We start from the raw sequence: 21,141 nt of genomic DNA, 5'->3' as shown, positions 1-21,141 counted from the left end.
AAAAGGGTAAACACTGCAAATAAAAAAAGTTGCAAACGCTGAAGCAGATGTCCTCCAGACCAGTAGGGGGAGTCTGGAGTTGGTAGTAGTACCCATCTAAATATCCTGATGTTTTTGCACATTTCAAAAAGACATGAAGTATAATTCATCTATCCCTTCTTTCCTCCAACTTTCTTCTTGAGATCCTATTAAATCACAACATCCCATCTTTACTGAGAGTCTGGTCCCAGACGATTTGATGGTCGACTCCCCCTAGTGGCATGGAGGACTTATGTTTTAGCAAGTTTGCAGCGTTGCATACTTGGTGTTTTTAGTATTTGTGGAGTTTTACCCTTCGCTCTCATTTCCTGTTGTTGCAGGTTTTGTTTGCAGAGTTTTTCTGTTTCATTTGGGTTTCTGTATTTGTCTGTTTTGGAGTTTGCATCATTGATGTGTTTGTAGCTTTGCTGTGGTTAAATATGAATCCTTTCTATTCCATGTCTTGTAGCCGTGCAAATATGGTTAAATAGTCAGAAATGTCAATCAGGTAACTTCTAAATGTTTTATTTAGGAGGAAATATTAGCGCATGCTTCACCTGTTAGACATGTTCCTTCCATTATACACCTGCATTCTGATTTACATCCTTTTTTCACAATGAACCCAAATCAAACACACCAGGTACTGAAGTGCACTGAATTTCAGAGTTGTTGTGTTAGTGAACAGATTATTTGGTGAAAACAATTCCCGATTCATCTGCTCATGTAACGTGTTTGATAACTATCCAGTGGCTCAATCAAATCCTCCACAGGTCAGTAAGGAGGAGATATGTCGGTTTGGAAGCTGGCTTATTTGGAAAGCAGTTATGCAACGTTTCAGAGGAGAAACTATTACAGAAGACAGGAGACAAAATGCAGTCAGACATAATAACTCCAAAGAATCTCTGCATGCAACGTCTTTAGTGTTGCTGCAGAAGCAACAGAAAGCAGTTTGGGTAATATTCAATGCAGCTCTTAAATTACAAATAAAAAATTAGATAAAAACAGATTCTGCATTTTGGTTTTAGAAATCCAGTTATATACCAGAACAAAAAACTCCATAAAACTTTCAACAAACTAAAATCAGACAAACATTTCTATAAAAGCAGAGAGGTTCATGCTTTGACATGACCAGAGTGAGAGCGAACGTCACTCTGTCATGTGAACTCTTTGCTGAAAAAGTACTTCTAGTTACAGCTCAGTGAGAGAAGGACGCCGAGTCTCTGGTATCTGATGACAGATCTACCTGGACGGGAACAAAAGCAAGCAAAAGTGCCCCAAGACGCAGAAATACCTGCACAGACAACACATTCTATCTACTTTATATCTGTTTTTATTACTACGAGTTACTCTATGTGTAAAACTGTCACTTTGCTGCTGCACTGAAATAAAGATAAACAGAAGGAAGAAATGAGGAAAAAGCAACACTTTTACAGTTACGATTGGACAGTGGACAAAATAAAATGCTTGCATGATTACCACAATCATTTCTGATTGCTAAAATTAAATTACCATGAAAACAAACTTGACTGCTGTTTTTCATATTCAGACATCCATGCAAAGTAAAATAATTACAAAACATTTCAACAGATTAGTAATATTGATTAAAATACGACTCTTCTCTCGACTCCAGCAAAGTTATCAAATAACTGATTATTTATTATTCCATTAATAAACAGTTACTAAAATTGGTTTGAAATACCAGAAAGGGACGAATAAGAGGAAAAACATAAAAAAAATTTAAAAAGCATTATTACTAGAACATATTCTTAAACTACAAATAGACCCCGTGTTAAGAGACAAGAATCCCTGACTCTAGTTTAGAGAGTTTGTTTTTCTTCTCACTGTCCATCAAATGCAGAAGACACCAATGTTATCAGAGGAGCCTCTAGCTGGACTTTGGACTTGATGCATGTCAAAACATGCAGAAATGAGTCAAAAATTCACCTGCAGCAGCCGCTATAGCTACCTAGCAGCTAACAGTGGCTAGGCTAACGTTTAGCTGGATGTTGACGCAAAGTATTCAAAAAGTGCTACGAAAATCAATGAGAAAATAAAATGACTGCATTGGCAAATTAAATGTAGTGAATTATTTTCCAGGTTTCCTGTAGAGACACGTTTTGCTCATGCAGAGTCTTTCTGGCGTCCAGCCACCTTCCTCTGACTTTCCTGAAACCGAAGGCGCTCCAGCTGGCCTGCGCTGTGTCAACACAAACCTCTGTCCAGGATGCGGCTCCGCACTTTAATGCGTTATCACACACACACACACACACACACACACACACACACACACACACACACGCACACACACGCGCACACACACACACACACAAGGACGTGAGTGGGCTTTTACACAACGCTACGTGGGAAACATCATGATTCATCGCTGCTATTTCAAGCAGGTCCGTGTTTGTAACATCACTCTGCATCCTCCGCTGCGCTATTCCTGGTCTGACGGCGAACCGAGGCTAAAACCTGGACCGCCAATAAACCCAAACACCATCCGGTCCTAAATCCAGCCAAAGTATCGATTGCAGCCAATCAGGCAGGATGTGCTGCAGCAGGAGTATTCAGGAAAACATGGCTGAGAGTTACATTGGTGACATTTACTTTACTAATTATTATGAAGTATTTCTACTCTCACTTGAGTTAAACTTCAGGATTTTCTACCCACTGAATGAAAAACAAACCAAATATCCACCAGACACAAACACACACCTGCAGTTATTGTTCAAGTTTCTTTAGTTTTTTTATTGGAAGAAACTGATTTGGAAACATTTTGTAATTTTTTTGTTACTTGTATTAATTACTGCCATTTTTAAATATTAAATGATTGATACTGCAGCACTTCCAGATGTTGGATGTTTTAGAAACTGGCTAAACTCTCTCAGTATTGAGGGTTAATAATTTGACTAAGAAGATTTACTCTAATTAATTTTTCCACCAGCCACCATTAAAACTTTGGAAATCTGTTAAATTTTACAACAATCTCTTTTTAAAGTGATCAGTAAATGCAACATGCATTGTTTCGTGCAGTCAAGCTTGATCCACTGGGAATATATGGTCAAACTCGTGTTGCGTATTTAGCTGTGCGGCAGACATTTTTCTACCTGGAAGTGGGCGTGGCCTAATCCAAGTGACTCTTAAAGAACATTTAAAGGTTTTGGGTTTTTTGCCCTTCCAGTAACAGGCGGACCAGGTAGCTGGTCCTGAACGCTGCCAGTTCTGTACTAAATGTTTTAATTAGTCTGATGTGAAACTCAGATGATAAATGCTGAAAAATCATCATAATTTACAAAAATAAAGGCTTTGAAACAGTCAGTCTTTGTGAGAAGACACTGAAATAAATGAACTTTGACTAATATTCTAATTTATTGAAGAGTTGGTGGCGTTTGGGTCGTGTTCTGGTTCTGAAAGTTTAATTCTCGCTCACTGTGAGGGATTGCTGCAGGTCAAGGATTTGATGCAATCTGCTCAGTTTCCTCAGACAGAAACTAATTAATTAATTTGAATAATAAACGGAAATTGACTGCAATGTGTGATAACTGAGATCATATTATAATGGATGTAACTAGGGGCGAAACAATAACTGTAGTTGCAGACTATAAAAGAAGATTTGCTGAAAAAAGAAGTAATCAAGTCAAAATGTGCAAAAAAAAAGAAGCAAACATTCAGGATTAAAACCCTTCTGTGAATATAAATATTTTTCACCCAGAACTCCTGCAGTGGCCATTTTAAATCTCATGTTAACAACCTTTTCTATTCAATTATCAATTAATCAAAAAAAGTCAGATTATCCCTGCGATGTGTGGCTCATCTCTCCACATGTTGACATCAGAGGTATTTCTTAGCTAAGTTAAGGAAAAATTACCTTGACATAAAAAAACATTTTATTTATTTCCACTGCAGGCAACTCTAAGTTCTTCCAGCTCTAAAAGATTTTAAACAAAATCACTTTTTCTACCCACTTATTACCACCCTGGGAAGCCGGCAGCCATGTTCTGAAGTTTCACATGTATCTGCCACTCTGACAGCGGCGTCATGCAGAGTGGCAGGAACTTTACCGCCGACATTCCCAGCGGTCTGATTCTCCCAGGCAGAAAGCCTCAATATTTAAATTTAATCCCCAGAGCGGTTATTCAGCCGCTCGGTAATCCCCAGGTCCAGAGCTTAGGCTGATAATGACCCTTATTGGACACCCGTAATGATTAGTTTTTGGTTTCACCCAGAGCAGCATGGGCGGTTTCACAGGGCGCTCTCCGGAGGGGAAACCAATCAGAAGACAAGATGGGACAAACGCAGCAACTCCTGGATTAAAATCTCTTAATTTATTGGCATTAAAATCTCTCCATAGACAGGTGGTGGCTGCAGTTATCATACTGCTGTGTAACACACGAGAGCATGTGCTGGAAATCATTCCTCCTTACAGTCAGTTTAACCAAACCCAAGCTGGAGTATAATTTCCCAGGATTGAAAGGCCTGGTTGAAGCTGTAATCAGGGGGAAAATTAGGCATCTCACTCTTGATTTTCCCAAAAAGCTGCTGCCATTTCCCCCCACAAATGCTGTAATAAAATACCAAAAGAAAGCCTTTTCCCACATTTACCCTCGCGACTAGCTGCCATGCAGCGGCCCATGCCCAGACTAAAGCGGCTGGCATAATCTGCAGCAGGCTGGGAGGCGAGTCTTACTGAAAAGTCATCAGGGATTTTTTTCCCCCATTTTTTTGTCTCCCTTCATGTCTGAAACAGGTCAAGGCAGGTCCCCTCCGTCTCCCTTCCCTCCCTTGTGCTGCTCTTTACGAGCCCCACCTGGCACATTAGTCCTCCACCAACCACTGCAGCCAGCCTTCCTGCTGCTGCAGCATGTGCCCGCCTTCATGCGCCCGCCTTCCAGCCCTGGGCATGTACCGTTCAGACTGACACCTTGTTTCTGTAGGCCACGCATCGCGGCACTTTCAATCTCATGTGAGCAAAATGCAAACACAGATACTCAAACAGAAAACGCTCCGCAGAGTGTTTACTCTGAATATCAACTTCTAACCTGATGAGTCAGGTTAATCTTCCCAGGTTAAATGCTTAACCAGCAAGCAAAAGTGACTGACTGCAAAAAGACAACAATTAACCCATCACCCCCTGATTTAAAGAAAAGCAACTAACACATAATAATAATAGTCAACTAATTTAATAAATGATTAATCATTAACTGGAGCACATGGACTCAGAAAGCAACATGTGGAGCTATATTAAAACCAAAACTGCACAAAAAGTGTATAAATATGTATCTGGTTCAAATTCTCTAAAGGAAATTATTCCATCTTATGCAATGAATCTTTATTTTCTTATTTTATTCATTAATATTGTACAAAAAATCTTAAGAGGTTAAATGAAAAATCTGTAGAATGTGATAATTTTTTATCCAAACAGATTAATCATCAAAATAATCGATTACTAAAATAATCATTAGTTTCAGGCCTACTTGCCACATCCAGCCTTTAACCTACAAGAAACATGTTTCTCCAAGTTTCTTCATATTATTCATTTATTTTATTTGTAAAATTTGGTAGCTACTTTAGAGTAGTTACCATTAATATCTTTACCTTGTGAATATTAAGTATATTAATGCTTAAATCTAACATTCTGTAAATTTGAAGTATTGTGCCAGATGGGAAGCTTTTGACAGATTTCATCTTCTGAAACATTTGAGTTGACGGATCTTTAGTGTTTTACCAGTTTGACCAGTGACCCATGATGGATCAAGTTACAGAAAGTCCAGTAATTATTGTCATTAGAGCTGTGACCGGGTAAATCTGTTTAAATTTTCCATCTTATTGTAGATTCTTTCCATTCCCACCAGTCATAAAACTAATTTCAGGAAACTTTTAACCTTCCAGGAAAATCCTGTACCTGTACCTACCATACAGGTAAGGGATTTACCATGACATGCTGTCGTGCCACTTTTTCCTCCTCCTCCTCATCATCTCCTTTTCTGACAAGAAGATTTTGGGGATTTACTTTCCCTGACTTTTGTGATTGGAGGCGCGGACTACAGGTGCATGCATGGTGAAGCCAACAAGTAGGACCAGGAACATCTAACAGCAACACCAAATGGTTACTATGCTAACCAAGCAGTTAGCATTGGTTAGCATAGGGAGGTTAGGGAGGTATGAACACAGAATCAAACTCTGGACCGCCTACAAACCTCAGTATCAGTTCGGTTGAAGTGAACTCTGGTATATGTGAACGCCACGCAGACCAGAGACCGCTCCAACAGCAGGAAGCAGACCACAGCACTGGGCATTCTGGGTAAAAACAACCAAAACAAACATGCTAATCGAGTGCTAGCGGGAGAAATTACTTGTGGGCCTTTGCTAAAGACAAAAGAAAAATCCTATACAACCAGTTAAATCTGATGCCACTCCACTTCATTTTTGTTTACGCTTCCTAAAGAAGGAAACAAAGTCTATCAGGTGGAAAAACACCTGAAATCATCTTAAACTGCAAGTTTTACCAGAAATCTATGTTCTGAGCAGTATAAGTGAACAACTTTGGAGGAATTTAATTAAAACAAGGAGGAAAACCTATGAAAATACACAAGGTCGTACTGGAATAAACCAATTTGTTGACTTATTCCTTATGTGATGTTACCAGATTTATTTAATTTAGAAATAAGAAAATAGCAAAACTAAAATAAAAATTGACCATGGAATCTTGTTCCATATGTGACAGTCCATAGTTAATGTAAGCTTGGTTGATTTTACAGAAAAACCTGGCATGTAGCTTTAAGTAGAGTTACAATAATTTTGCAATATTCTGAAGTACTATTGTGATAATGATAAAAAAAAATATTATGGCAAAAAACAACTATTGCTTCTTTTTTAGGTAAACTGTATGGCAGAAACAAACAAATGCTGCTCCTGAAAATCATTTCTATTTAAATTAAGCTTCTTCAGGATGCTGCATGCTTAAGAAGTGTGATTCAGTAAACTGTATACAGAGACTTTGTTTAACCATATATATTTTGATTTACTGAAAACCCTGGGCAAAAACAATAGTAAAAATAACATTTTGGTCAGATTTTTAAACTTTTACTGAAATTTATCATGAAAACAATAAATCAAAATTACAATCATGACAATAATATCGTACGTTTATCTCGATAATCGTACCGTTTATCTCGATAAACGGTACGATGGGGACATTTTGGATAAGGAAGTACCTGTAATCTTAATTTCAACAGGAGTTCAGAAACTGAAAGGAATCTCCAGAAAAACCCCGGTGACACAGATGACGGGGAAACCCAGAAACAGTCCAGGAGCATTCTGCCTGGGCTCAGAAAAAGCCAAACATCAGCCAGCAGAACAGCAGCAAGCAGCAGCCTGCGCTTCATTACGGTCTTCTTTCCAGCAACATCAAATGCAGCGGCCCGCGGTGACGTCGCGCTGACGTTTAACTAAAGTCAACATGAAATAAAAGCACCAAACCGGGAGAAAAACACCAGAATCCCGCATGTAGTCGGGATATAAAATGTCCCAGCCACCTGGGCTTTCATCTGCAAACCTGGATGGGTTCCCTTCACAGCGGAGAAGAAGAAGGAGGAGGAGGAGGAGAAGGTCGAAGACGCGGAGGAAGGCTAGAAAACTTGCCGCAGTTCAGACTCTGCAGTCCCAACTGACTGGGTCCAACTCGGGAACCCGAACACACATTCCCCCCCACAAACACGGTTCATTCCGGGCCCAGATTTACCTGAACGGCTCCCCCGCCGGGTCACAAAAGAATCTCGGATTAATCCACAAAGTTCAGGCGGACGGCAGGCGACACGAACCGGGACAAGTTGCTCCACATATTTCCCAGGCTGGACCGGAGGAAGAGGAGGGGGCTGTTTATTCTGCCTCAGTCCCGCTCCTTCGCGCTGGTTCTTCCCCTCCCTGGTCCGTTTGAGATCAAACCATCACATTCCACCGCGTCCTTAACAATGAAAAAAGGTGGGCTTTCCTTTTCTGCCGCCGGAGGACCCACCCCTCGGGATGACTCTACCCGGCCTGACCGCAGAGAGAACGCCCTTCCCGGCTCAGACGGCCCGCCCCTCTCTGCCTCTGAGCGGCCGCCAGGGTTCCTACAGGTTTTACTCTGCCTCGGTCCAACAAACATCCACATTTACACACTTAGCGCACTTAACTGGACGGATATGACGTCACACATACGGAGAATGATGAAGGAATGAAAGTCCAGAGAAGATTTTAAATATGGAACCTAGAAAAACAACTAGAGAAAGGAAACATGGATGGATGGATGGATGGATGGATGGATGGATGGATGGATGGATGGATGGATGGATGGATGGATGTTCCACTTCCATAAAGTGAGCTTGTCCCCCGCTCACTTTGACACGTGAACATATTTTTGCCAGTAATGGAGGTTCATATTGCAATAGCTGAAAGTTGCCCCAGGTTGCTGAAAGTTGCCCCAGATTGGTGAAAGTTTCCCCAGGTTGGTGAAAGTTGCCCCAGATTGGTGAAAGTTTCTCCAAGTTGCTGAAAGTTTCCCCAGGTTGCTGAAAGTTGCCGCAGGTTGCTTAAAGTTGCCCCAGGTTGCTGAAAGTTGCCCCAGGTTGTTGAAAGTTGCCCCAGATTGGTGAAAGTTTCCCCAGGTTGGTGAAAGTTGCCCCAGATTGGTGAAAGTTTCCCCAGGTTGGTGAAAGTTTCCCCAGGTTGCTGAAAGTTGCCGCAGGTTGCTTAAAGTTGCCCCAGGTTGCTGAAAGTTGCCGCAGGTTGCTTAAAGTTGCCCCAGGTTGCTGAAAGTTGCCCCAGGTTGTTGAAAGTTGCCCCAGGTTGATGAAAGTTTCCCCAGGTTGGTGAAAGTTTCCCCAGGTTGGTGAAAGTTTCCCCAGGTTGGTGAAAGTTGCCCCAGATTGGTGAAAGTTTCCCCAGGTTGGTGAAAGTTGCCCCAGATTGGTGAAAGTTTCTCCAAGTTGCTGAAAGTTTCCCCAGGTTGTTGAAAGTTGCCCCAGGTTGGTGAAAGTTTCCCCAGGTTGCTGAAAGTTGCCGCAGGTTGCTTAAAGTTGCCCCAGGTTGCTGAAAGTTGCCCCAGGTTGTTGAAAGTTGCCCCAGGTTGATGAAAGTTTCCCCAGGTTGGTGAAAGTTTCCCCAGGTTGGTGAAAGTTTCCCCAGGTTGGTGAAAGTTGCCCCAGATTGGTGAAAGTTTCCCCAGGTTGGTGAAAGTTGCCCCAGATTGGTGAAAGTTTCCCCAGGTTGGTGAAAGTTGCCCCAGATTGGTGAAAGTTTCTCCAAGTTGCTGAAAGTTTCCCCAGGTTGCTGAAAGTTGCCGCAGGTTGCTTAAAGTTGCCCCAGGTTGCTGAAAGTTGCCCCAGGTTGTTGAAAGTTGCCCCAGATTGGTGAAAGTTTCCCCAGGTTGGTGAAAGTTGCCCCAGATTGGTGAAAGTTTCCCCAGGTTGGTGAAAGTTTCCCCAGGTTGCTGAAAGTTGCCGCAGGTTGCTTAAAGTTGCCCCAGGTTGCTGAAAGTTGCCGCAGGTTGCTTAAAGTTGCCCCAGGTTGCTGAAAGTTGCCCCAGGTTGTTGAAAGTTGCCCCAGGTTGATGAAAGTTTCCCCAGGTTGGTGAAAGTTTCCCCAGGTTGGTGAAAGTTTCCCCAGGTTGGTGAAAGTTGCCCCAGGTTGCTGAAAGTTGCCCCAGGATGGTGAAAATTGCCCCAGATTGGTGAAAGTTTCCCCAGGTTGTTGAAAGTTGCCCCAGGTTGTTGAAAGTTGCCTCAGGTTGGTGGAAGTTTCCCCAGGTTGCTGAAAGTTTCCCCAGGTTGGTGAAAGTTGCCCCAGGTTGCTGAAAGTTGCCCCAGGATGGTGAAAATTGCCCCAGATTGGTGAAAGTTTCCCCAGGTTGCTGAAAGTTGCCGCAGGTTGCTTAAAGTTGCCCCAGGTTGTTGAAAGTTGCCCCAGGTTGCTGAAAGTTGCCCCAGGTTGGTGAAAGTTTCACCAGGTTGTTGAAAGTTGCCCCAGGTTGCTGAAAGTTGCCTCAGGTTGCTGAAAGTTGCCCCTGGTTGCTGAAAGTTGTCCCAGGTTGCTGAAAGTTGCCCCAGGTTGGTGAAAGTTGCCCCAGGTTGCTGAAAGTTGCCCCAGGTTGCTGAAAGTTGCCCCAGGTTGGTGAAAGTTGCCCCTGGTTGCTGAAAGTTGCCCCAGGTTGCTGAAAGTTGCCGCAGGTTGCTTAAAGTTGCCCCAGGTTGGTGAAAGTTGCCCCAGGTTGCTGAAAGTTGCCCCAGGTTGCTGAAAGTTGCCGCAGGTTTGTGAAAGTTGCCGCAGGTTGCTTAAAGTTGCCCCAGGTTGGTGAAAGTTGCCCCAGGTTGCTGAAAGTTGCCCCAGGTTGCTGAAAGTTGCCGCAGGTTTGTGAAAGTTGCCCCAGGTTGCTGAAAGTTGCCGCAGGTTGTTGAAAGTTTCCCCAGGTTGCTGAAAGTTGCCTCAGGTTGCTGAAAGTTGCCCCTGGTTGCTGAAAGTTGTCCCAGGTTGCTGAAAGTTGCCCCAGGTTGGTGGAAGTTGCCCCAGGTTGGTGAAAGTTGCCCCAGGTTGCTGAAAGTTGCCCCAGGTTGCTGAAAGTTGCCCCAGGTTGCTGAAAGTTGCCCCAGGTTGCTGAAAGTTGCCGCAGGTTGCTTAAAGTTGCCCCAGGTTGGTGAAAGTTGCCCCAGGTTGCTGAAAGTTGCCCCAGGTTGCTGAAAGTTGCCGCAGGTTTGTGAAAGTTGCCGCAGGTTGCTTAAAGTTGCCCCAGGTTGCTGAAAGTTGCCCCAGGTTGCTGAAAGTTGCCCCAGGTTGCTGAAAGTTGCCGCAGGTTTGTGAAAGTTGCCCCAGGTTGCTGAAAGTTGCCGCAGGTTGGTGAAAGTTGCCGCAGGTTGCTGAAAGTTGCCCCAGGTTGCTGAAAGTTGCCCCAGGTTGCTGAAAGTTGCCGCAGGTTGCTTAAAGTTGCCCCAGGTTGGTGAAAGTTGCCCCAGGTTGCTGAAAGTTGCCCCAGGTTGCTGAAAGTTGCCGCAGGTTTGTGAAAGTTGCCGCAGGTTGCTTAAAGTTGCCCCAGGTTGCTGAAAGTTGCCCCAGGTTGCTGAAAGTTGCCCCAGGTTGCTGAAAGTTGCCGCAGGTTTGTGAAAGTTGCCCCAGGTTGCTGAAAGTTGCCGCAGGTTGGTGAAAGTTGCCCCAGGTTGGTGAAAGTTGCCCCAGGTTGCTTAAAGTTGCCCCAGGTTGGTGAAAGTTGCCCCAGGTTGCTGAAAGTTGCCCCAGGTTGCTGAAAGTTGCCGCAGGTTTTGAAAGTTGCTGCAGGTTGCTTAAAGTTGCCCCAGGTTGGTGAAAGTTGCCCCAGGTTGCTGAAAGTTGCCCCAGGTTGCTGAAAGTTGCCGCAGGTTTGTGAAAGTTGCCCCAGGTTGCTGAAAGTTGCCGCAGGTTGGTGAAAGTTGCCCCAGGTTGCTGAAAGTTGCCCAGATTTAAATCCTGTTTCGGTCCTGCCCTGTTTTATATTCATAATCATGACATGTGACGCTAAAACATCATAACTATTTATTGGTTTGTACTAAAGATCATCAGATGATTAGATCATCGGTTATGCAGATGAGCCCCTGGTTGCCATGGTCACTGCATGGTGTAAATCACCTTCTGCAGGTAGAAAACATTCTTGAGATAGTAGAACATCCCAGAGGAGGCCAAGGCGTAACCGGGCATGCTCAGACACTCTGATGCCACGCAGCAACGCCAGCGCAGCTGCAAGGCAACCTGGTGAGGGTTGTAGGTTTGATTCCCTGAGCTGACTGAAGGGATCCTCTGATTGGCAGAGAGCCAGAGGAACCAGGAAGTGACGGTCAGTGTTTACCGCCAGAGCTGCTGGTCCAGGAAGAGACGCTTTCTGTCCGACATCCTTCCCAAACCCAAACATCCTCCACCAGCCAGGAACACGGGGTTCAGGGGCAGCCAGAAAGCCTGGAAAAGCCTGGAGAAGAGGCTGGAAAAGCCTGGAAAAGAGGCTGGAAAAGCCTGGAAAAGAGGCTGGGATTTGATTGAATGTTTTCCAGGTTTGGATAAGAAATGGAAACTATTTTCCATCCATCCATCCATCCATCCATCCATCCATCCATCCATGGATGGATGGATCCATCCATCCATGATGTTGTCATTTTTCCGTATTGTCCTGATAAAGTCAGAGTTTTGAGCCTCCCTGGCTCCTGTTGGAGCTTTCCTGCTTTCTGTCCCTCGGTGAGGAAGAGGATTAGCCTGGCCTTCCTCTCTCAGTGGGTTGCAGCCAGTATTTAAACAGATGTAACTCTGCTGGGTCAAAATGTGGGGCAGGAAACATGCGATTATCCAACGGCCATCTTTGAAGGGAGCGAGCTTAAAATCACTGATAAATCTCAGAGAACTGACTTCTTATATTTCATATTTTTACGTTTTAATTTGAAAATACACCAAATGTCCCCAGAGACTGACTGTCAGCTGCTGTACCATCGGCCTGTCTTCTTCTCTGGTTCTCACAGCAGGGGGGCATTCCTGCGTAAATCTGCCCTGAGACAGACCTGCAGCCTGCAGGGGCTCTGCCAGGCAGGACGCACAGCTTCTCCCTGCCGCCCATTTTCTCTCTGCTGTCCCACAGCTATGAAGCTACATTAGGGCCATGAAGTTCATTAAAAAGACGAAAAAATCTGAAACTGACACAAAAAAAGATTTGAAGCTGAAAAAAAAAATGAAACTAAAAAAATGTGGAACTGAAAAATAATTTGAAACTGAAAAAAGGTTTAAAAACTCAAAAACCCTGAAACTGAAAATAAATATTTGAAAATGAAAACAACTTTAGACTGAAAAAAATCTTCAATCTTAAAAGTAGTTTTGAACATTTTTTCAGTTTAATGTTTTTTTCAGTTTCAAAACTTTTTTCAGTTTAATTTTTGAGTATATATATTTTTTTCAGTTTAATTTTCAGTTTTCTTTTGAAGAAGCTTTCTGGCCCTAAAGTAGCCCCATACCAGCGGCCTGCGCCTCAGCCCCGGGGCTGAGCTGAGGTGAAGGTGCGCTGTAAAGAGGTGTTAATGAGACAAGCTGCACTCTCTTCCTGTAGCCGCTTTGGCAGCAGTCCTGCTCTCGGCTCCACACACCTGGAGGATTCCTGAGACCTTCACAGCGACGCAGAACCTCAGCAAGAGCCTGCATGGACCTGCACACTGTCATCAGGCTCCTTCAGTTCCCTGGAAGCTGCTCTGAGCTATTACTACAGAGTTTGGTTTCATTCTTTAGAATAAATAACAGCTTTTCCATAATGTCAAATAATTCCTCTCTGAATATAAAACAGTGATTACTGGCCTTTGATTAAGCCATGGATAAGAAATGGACTCATAACTATGATTGGTCTATGTGCAAAACTCAGACTGGTGGTGGCAGCATAATGCTGTGGGATAGCATCCATCCATCCATCCATCCATCCATCCATCTGCTACTTAACCTTGGTCTATCACATAAAATCCAAATAAATTACTTTTCCACAGTAAATTTTACATGAAGAAAATCATAATTGCCCCTTTTAGTTGCCCCTGTTAGTCTATGCTACAAGCAGGACCAGCATGGAACCAGAACCAGGCCCAGAACCTCTAAAGCAGCAGCATGGACCCAGAACCTGGCCCATGCAGGCTGATGAGCGCAGTATGTTCAGAAGCAACACTTACCCAACGCAGAGCTTTCCACCAAACCACATCTCACATTAGCTACTCTCCATTTCATGACCAAGACAAATCTCTGCGACTTACAGAGGAATGCCTCCAATCCACACCCAAACCATGAGTCGCCTGTGAAAAAAAAGTTACAGTGCAAAAGCCCAGGAAGGCTGCAGCGTTTCTGGCAGCCGTGCAGGGCACACAACCACCAATAGGCTCTGCTGTCATGTCCCACTGCCAAGCCATAATAACAGCAATAAGGTTGGGGAGGCTCGTTAACCTTAATCCAGGAATTATACTGAGGCACCAGGGAGTGGAGGATGTGCTGTTTCGTGAACTTGAACACAGAAGCTGAAATTAAACGTTCACCACAGGAGGGGGAGGCAGGGATGGTTCATGCAGTTCACACTGAAAATCTCTGCATTCAAACAGCCTGGATCAAACGGCCTGCATGCTCAATGTGCAAGTAAAACAGAGTCTCTGCCTCCCCCTGGTGGCTGTGGTGCGTTACTTCCCTTCTGCTGGTAAAACACGACAGAAGGTCAAATAATCCCCTGAAATATTACAATCAGAAAGGATTAAGATTTATATTATTGCAAGCTGTAATGTCATTTTGAGACTAGTTCTCTCGATATTGAAGCACATATGACACGCATTCATACTATGGGGCGCCGTTGAACTTACACGTTCAAAAATTAACGGCAATAATTTGGGTTATTTAGTACAATATTTATGAAAGAAAAAAAATGGAGGTTAATTTTTTTCAGTTATCTTCATTAATTTATAAATGTCAGCTTTATATTTTTATCTTTAGTACTGCACAAAATATTTACCATATTTAACTAAAATGACTTGCGATTCCCACTGAGCAGCAGTGAAATCGCATATTAGCTAAATAATTGGAAATAGCTAAATAGAGCTGAGTAAATATTTAGCTAGCTTAGCTAATATTTTTAACTTGAAGCTATAGTTTGCTTGCTCTCTAAATACTTATTTGTTAACTAAATGGTGTTGCTAAATATTTAGTGATCCAATACTTTTGTTTCAACCTAAATATTTAGCTAGTTAAGATACTTTTCGTTGGCCTTTTTGATATAGAATAATTCTCTGAGAAACTTCGTTTTGCTTTTCTATCAGAATCAAAACAAACAAAAAATGCTCTGAATATTCCCGACTGTGAGAATCAACATTATATCTGACATTTGAAATCAAACCAATGAAATAATTTTGATGTGCTTTAACTTAAAATTTTTCTTTGTCTTTTCTTGTTTGTTGTTACCTGCTGGCTGCCTCCTCTGCTCCATCCTGTTCACATGGTATGAGTTTCTGTCTGGAAGTTCTTAGCTTTAGAAATCTGCTCTTACCTGCCACCTGTCTGGGTTTCGATCCTTTAAATCAACAAAACATGAAAGCTAAATAATATTAAAATACATTTCCTTTGAAACTCTGATTCATATTTCTGTTTCATCAGAAAACAAATTTGAGTGGCTGTCATTGACACTTCATCTGCAGAGGTGGACAGTAGTCAGATTTACTCATTTACTTGAGTAACTTTTTGAAAAAAATAACTTTTGTTTGTGTTTTTATTCCCGTTAAACTTTAAAAAAAAAACTAACTACACCTCTGTTCTTTATCCGTCTTGCCTGAACTCGTCTTCTGAATCCTGTTAGCAAATCTTCAGTGACGTTTAGGTCAGCAGTTATAAAACCGTTAGCTTCCCCATCTTAAGTTTGTCTTTTTTCTGTGTCCTTTAAGTTTAGGATCAGCATCGTTCTGAAAAAAATTCTCCCCTTTTGTAATTCAACTTTTTTTAATTAAACTTCTCTGCAGAAACAATTGCATTAAATATTAATTTAATCCATCCAAAACCATTAAAACGCTTCTCTCCACACTGCAATTCATGTGTCTAACAGCTCTGGGTCAATTTTTTTTTTACCTCTGTTAGTCCAAAAATAAGTGAATCAGTGCGAGTTGGTCTGCAAACAGGAAGAAAATTAATAAGAAATGAAATGAATCACTCTGAAACCTTACAAGTCAAAACAACGTGCATAAAAGTTGCAGGAGTGTTTTTAATATTTCCTTAACTTTGTCTGCAGAACAGAGAAAGTTACAAAGTGTTGACCTGAACTGAGTCATGCTGATAAAGGAGGATCATGCAGAAAGACACATCAGTGGGACAAGAGAGGTTCTTGCGCCTGCAGACATTTCCATGGAGAACAAACCCAGTTGGATGCAGTTCAGCGCTGATCCTCTGTTGATGTAACATTTCAGGGATCCGTGGCTGTCAGAAGTATTCACACCCTCCAACAAGATTTCCTCCAGGATTGTTCTAATTTGATCCATCTTCACTTCAACTCTGACTATTTCTCTGTTCATCAAGAGAAAATTAGTTGCATTTAGTCTGCAGAGAAATTCTTGCTTTAGTTTTCAGGTTTTTTTCAGTAAATGTGATGCATGTCCAACACCCTGCATTTTAAAGAGTAACTAACCCCAAGTCAGCTATTTGTTGCTGATAAACTGTATAAACTGCTCCCTAAGGGTGATATCTGTATGTTTCTATGCAGTTTTTCTGACATTTTGGTGAAAATGTATTTAATTCTGCAACATTTTTCCTCAAACCGTCTCAGTGCTGCCCTCGTGGGTTCAACAGCAGCTACTGCAGTCTAATTTTCCTATTGGTTACAACAGGAAAATTGTTCTAACAATTGTCACACAAACCCATAAAATTATCACAGTCAGACACGCGCCCCCTGGTGGCGAGTCAGGGGCTGGGACTGATCGGTGCCGTTTCTCAATAAACGCATATTTGATTCCTTTCTAATGTGGATTCAGACTGAAATTGGTCTCCTCTCTGCTCTGACTGTAGATGGCGATGATTTCTTTTTTTCTTTGAATGATGACAAATGTTTAGTATAAACTTAGCTAGTTTGTTGTCACCATAAAAGTCTCTAAAACACAAGGTACAGTGGCAAAGTCAGTAAGTGGGCAACGGTTCTTTCCCTCGTCTTGGCCACACCCCCTCAGGTCCTCCCTTCATTTGGACACGCACCATAATTTTTTTCTTTTTTGGCTCCGCCCACTTCAGTGAATTATTATTTTTTGTTTGGGGGCGGGGCTAAGCTTTCACAAAGAAGTTAGTTACACTTTTACTTTTGAGTCCAGTTTCTCTACAACGCTGTCTCCACACATGATGACCCTCTCCTGATGTAATACCGCCTTCTGTCCTCCCCGGACTCAGACCAGTGGACGATGAGAGCTGGGAAGAATCGGGCGTCCCTGTAGGTCGGCGGACTGTCGCTGAGCGCCAGCTGGCTGGAGTCGGACCTGCAGCACTGCTCGTCCAGGCAGCAGGGGTCCGACAAGCTGCTGCTGCGGCTCCTCCACGGAGCCACTGTGCGACGGGAGCCGTACATGCGGCACAGCGACACGTGGGACGTGTCGGAGGAGAGGCGGGACAGCAGCAGCGCCCCGTGGCAGGAGAACCCAGAGGAGCAGCTGGAGCTGGCCACCGTCCTCCTCCTGCCCCCTGAACCATCGTCCCTGTTCAGGGGCGCTCCGGGGTCCAACAGGAAGCGGGTGGAGGAGGCGGAGGTCGCGGTGTTGGCGCTGATGAGCATGGCCTCCGAGTAGCTGGGGATGAGCTGGCGGTTGCAGCGAATATGCCACTCCATCTCCGTGCTGTCCAGGGTGTCCACTCTGGGAATACCGCAGCTAACTTCGTTTAGCGGGGACGGACTGCTGCAGATGTACTCCAACCCAAACAGCTTCTCCACCCTGTAATGGACGTACGCCGTTCGGTACTCGATGAAGACTCTTAGGGGCCAGGAGAGCATGAGCAGCGCCGCCAACCAGAAGGCCACCCGAGACGTGTACCACGGCATCCGATCAGGGTCAACGCAGGCAATCATGTTGTCCCGGAAGTCCACGTTCCTCAGCTGCATCCCCTCCCGAGCTTCCATGTAGTCGTCCAGACCTTCTGTTTCGGAGAAGAACCGGGACCTCTGGTTGAGGTAGTCGTTCTCTGGGCCGGCCTCCGTGAAGCTGAAGCACTTGGTGAAGCGCAGGCGGGTTGTGGGGTGACCCTCCAGGCCCGTAAGTTCCCGCGACACGTCTTTCATCCCACAGTGGGTGTAGTCGAACTCCCCTTCCGCCACGTGGGTGTTGACCCGCTCGTGGTACACCTGCGTGGTGGTGTAGGCATCCCCATTGCGGTACCTTGTCACCTGCCGCGTCCGTCTGACGAAGTGGTAGCTGATGGCCTTCCACCATATGGACGGCTGTGCCTGCCGCATGCGTAGCACGCGCTCGTACACGCTGTCTACATCCGCTTTGGACTGCAGCTGGTTCCGGGCCATGCAGTGCCAGCACTCCACCATATACAACCCGTAGAGCAGCAACAGGAAGGCCAGCGGGATGTAGACGTACCCGTCCGAGCACGGGCTGTCGTGGTAGATCATGGAGTGTCCGCCGCCCCGCAGGGTGGAGGGGAAGTTGGAGGTGAAGCTGATCTTGGTGACCCTTGTCAGCTGACACCAAGCCAGCGCGGCCAGGCAGCTGATCATGAGGACGGAGAGCAGCAGGCAGCGCCAGTGGGACTCCCGGCAGACGCAGGCACCCAGGGACTGTTGGACCGGACGCTGCTGCAGAGGCAAGAAAAAGACAAACGGGAGCCATGATTAGGAAAAAGCACTTAAAGCGATGAAGCCTGTAAACATGCCAGGGAATCCGTGGCATGCAGCAGAAATGCAAACGACTCCAGCTAGCAGTAAATCACAGCGCAGCTCAACATAAATCAGACCGAAGAAAGTTCAACAGAATTTAATCAGAGGAGAACATTACTGAGGTGTTCTCACACACAAAACCCAAAGATTGTTTACAGTTTTACTGCACTGAGGCCTCAAGAACCAATAGGGACGAATCTGAAAAGGTTTAAGCAGATAGATGTTAAATCTGGTCAAATAAATGCTGCAAGAAGCAGCTCACAGATGGAAACTCAACCAAGTGATGCTTTGTAAAGTCAGTGGCTCTTTGTTGTGAAAATAAACCCAAACTTAGCCAGAGGAGACACATTTTTCATTGCATTTTAGGTCTGAACTTTGACTAGACCATTCAAACTATTTTAATGTGTTAATTTCATTTAGTTCATTATATGGATGCAAGTTATCGATTAATGAGTTAATATAATGTTGATTGATCTTATCGATTAATTAATAAGTGGCCATTTTCTTAAGAACCTGCATTTTCTCTTCTATCAAAATGGCCGACCACTTTTCCATCACATCAAGAGGTAAATCTCTCATAATATACTGAATTTAAAGGAAAACATGTCATCAGTGGTATTAAATATTGTCTGGATAAACAGAACATTGTGGTCATACTGTTGGAATATGAACCTCATTTTTGAAAAAGTAACTGAATTATTTACTTAATTGCATCTCTTGATGTATTTCTAATATTGTATAAAAACGATTTAAGTAGTTAAATGAAAAACATGGAGAATGGCAATTTTTTAATCAATTAATTGTCAATAATTTATTACTGTAGTAATTATTGTTTGCAGCTCTACATACAACATACATGATGAAGGTTGAGCGCTGTTGGTGTGTTTAAACTGGATGCTCTCTCCGTTTCACATCTTTCTGCTTTATCTGCTTTTTAATTCAACCAGCAGAAACACAAAGCGCCACATTTGCAATAATGTTGAGCAAAGAGACTTTCCCATTCAGCAGAGACTTTGGCAGCAGGCTGTTTAATCAGTAACAGTGAAGCTGAAGATGCAGCAGCCAAACTAAAGTTAGCAGAGTTTACTCTGCGTGCCTCCAGTGGAGACGTTCGTCCACATGACTGCCTCTGGTGAGACACAGAGTGAGAGGATTTATGGTGACAAGCAGCCATCCACTGCTGCGCTGGGATGTCACCCGCTGCAGCTCCCGCGTCAGTCATTGCAGGAACCACTGAATTTCATCCAGAACTTGTTTCCTTCACACAGGGGGATGGGCTTTTTTTAAATGTTTTTGGTGTAAAAGTTGAAGAAGATCAAATATGTTAGAGTGAAAATGTTTATTTTTCCTAGAATGTGAAACATTAAAACAAACCTTCAAAATAAAACTCCTAAAATACACAAGAAAGTGATGTCATTACTCAGAAGTGTCGAAAATGTAAATCATCGATATGTGATGGAGTGCAGAGCTGGCCTAAGTCATAAGTGCACTAAGCCTGCTGCTTAAGGCCTCAAGACCAGGAAAGTTTATTTTTGTTTACTGAGAAAAAGAATACAAATAAATTTAATTTAGAGATTTCAGCAGAGATACATTAAATTATTTCAAATTTAAGATAAATTGAATTTACAAGTTTACTTAGCAAAAGTGCTAACAATAATCCTAATAGTTTGATTGTTTGGTTACCACACTAACAGTCTGTAGCTATAATTTTAAAACCTTAAAATTCCTACACTTTTTACACAAATTGCATTATTTTGTATTTTCAAAAGTCAATTAATGTCTTTAAAAGTGCATTTAATAATTTTTATTCAACAAATTCTGGCAGGAAATGTCACTAAAAAAGACAATAAAGCTTTCTAAGTATTTATATACTTCCTTCTCCATATTTAGTTGAAAAATCTTTTGAAATCATTTGATAATTTCTTCTAATTGCTAAGCAACTTATTTTTTTTTAAATATATATATTTCCTCTGGTATTTATCTTTAGAAATGAGCTTCCGGGTCTCTTTACCATCACCCTAATCTTCAGCTCCTTCCACAGATTGTAAATCAGATTAAAGTCAATATTCTGTCCAGTTAAAGTAATATAGTGCACTTATAATATTGCTTTAATTCTGGATAACGGATAAAGGATGGATGGTTTTGAATTAACTTTACAAAATTTTAACTTTATTGTTAATTTTTAACTATGTTTAAAACACAGAGAGGAAAGAAGAAGAACTTTTAGATGAGGAGGAAATCTGGACATCCAAATAGTTATTCTAGACTTTTCAGGAGAGCAGGAATCATCTGCCTACCACTTCAGGAAGATCGCTGTCTGCAGGTGAGCCTTCCTCCTGCTCTCCTTCCTCAGCAGCACTGGGAACACTGGGCGCTTCTTCCGCGGAGTCCTGGTCAGAGGAGAGCATGCTGCAGCGCTTTGCATGTCCTCTCATGCATCCTGTTTTACCTTCTTCCCTCCGTTTGCATCCTCCTTCCGGGTCCCGGTGCGTCCCGCATCAGATTCTGGTCCAGCAGACTGCTGCTGCTGCTGCTGATGATGATGATGCTGCGGTGCGGTGCGGGAGTCCCGCGGTACTCCTGGCTGGCGGGGCGGAGGGGGGCGGGGTTCAGCCGGGAGTTGACCGCAGCACAGACAGCAGAGGTTCACCATGGTGATGCAGGGCGCGGTCCGATAAAAAGACGCATAAATTAGCACAGTAAAACCCAGAACTGGTGTTAGAAATATG

The 21,141-nt window shown here is 43.3% G+C and overlaps 2 protein-coding genes across 3 annotated transcripts in view; both read right to left on the bottom strand.

Annotated features, from left to right (window-relative positions):
* The window catches only part of luzp1 (leucine zipper protein 1), a 40,681-nt gene extending 32,627 nt beyond the window's left edge, over window positions 1–8,054 (bottom strand). For both annotated transcript variants that reach the window (XM_015004713.2, XM_015004711.2), the window contains exon 1: window positions 7,760–8,054. The gene's annotated coding sequence lies outside the window, so the exon portion shown is untranslated. The remainder of the gene's footprint in view (window positions 1–7,759) is intronic.
* A 7,688-nt stretch (window positions 8,055–15,742) lies between these two features.
* Window positions 15,743–20,968, bottom strand: LOC106928446 (transmembrane protein 151B). The gene is made up of 2 exons (XM_015004721.2): window positions 20,710–20,968; window positions 15,743–18,331 (listed from the first exon to the last, which is right to left on the bottom strand). The coding sequence occupies exons 1-2, from the start codon at window positions 20,845–20,847 to the stop codon at window positions 16,859–16,861; spliced, it is 1,611 nt and encodes a 536-aa protein (XP_014860207.2). The 5' UTR covers window positions 20,848–20,968; the 3' UTR covers window positions 15,743–16,858.
* Window positions 20,969–21,141: the final 173 nt, after the last annotated feature.

This window comes from Poecilia mexicana, unplaced genomic scaffold, assembly GCF_051168715.1.
Source record: "Poecilia mexicana isolate PSO_F unplaced genomic scaffold, ASM5116871v1 scaffold_22, whole genome shotgun sequence".
Lineage (NCBI taxonomy): Eukaryota > Metazoa > Chordata > Actinopteri > Cyprinodontiformes > Poeciliidae > Poecilia > Poecilia mexicana.
The sequence above is the reverse complement of the archived record's forward strand: the minus strand, read 5'-3'. Positions and strand labels throughout refer to the sequence as shown.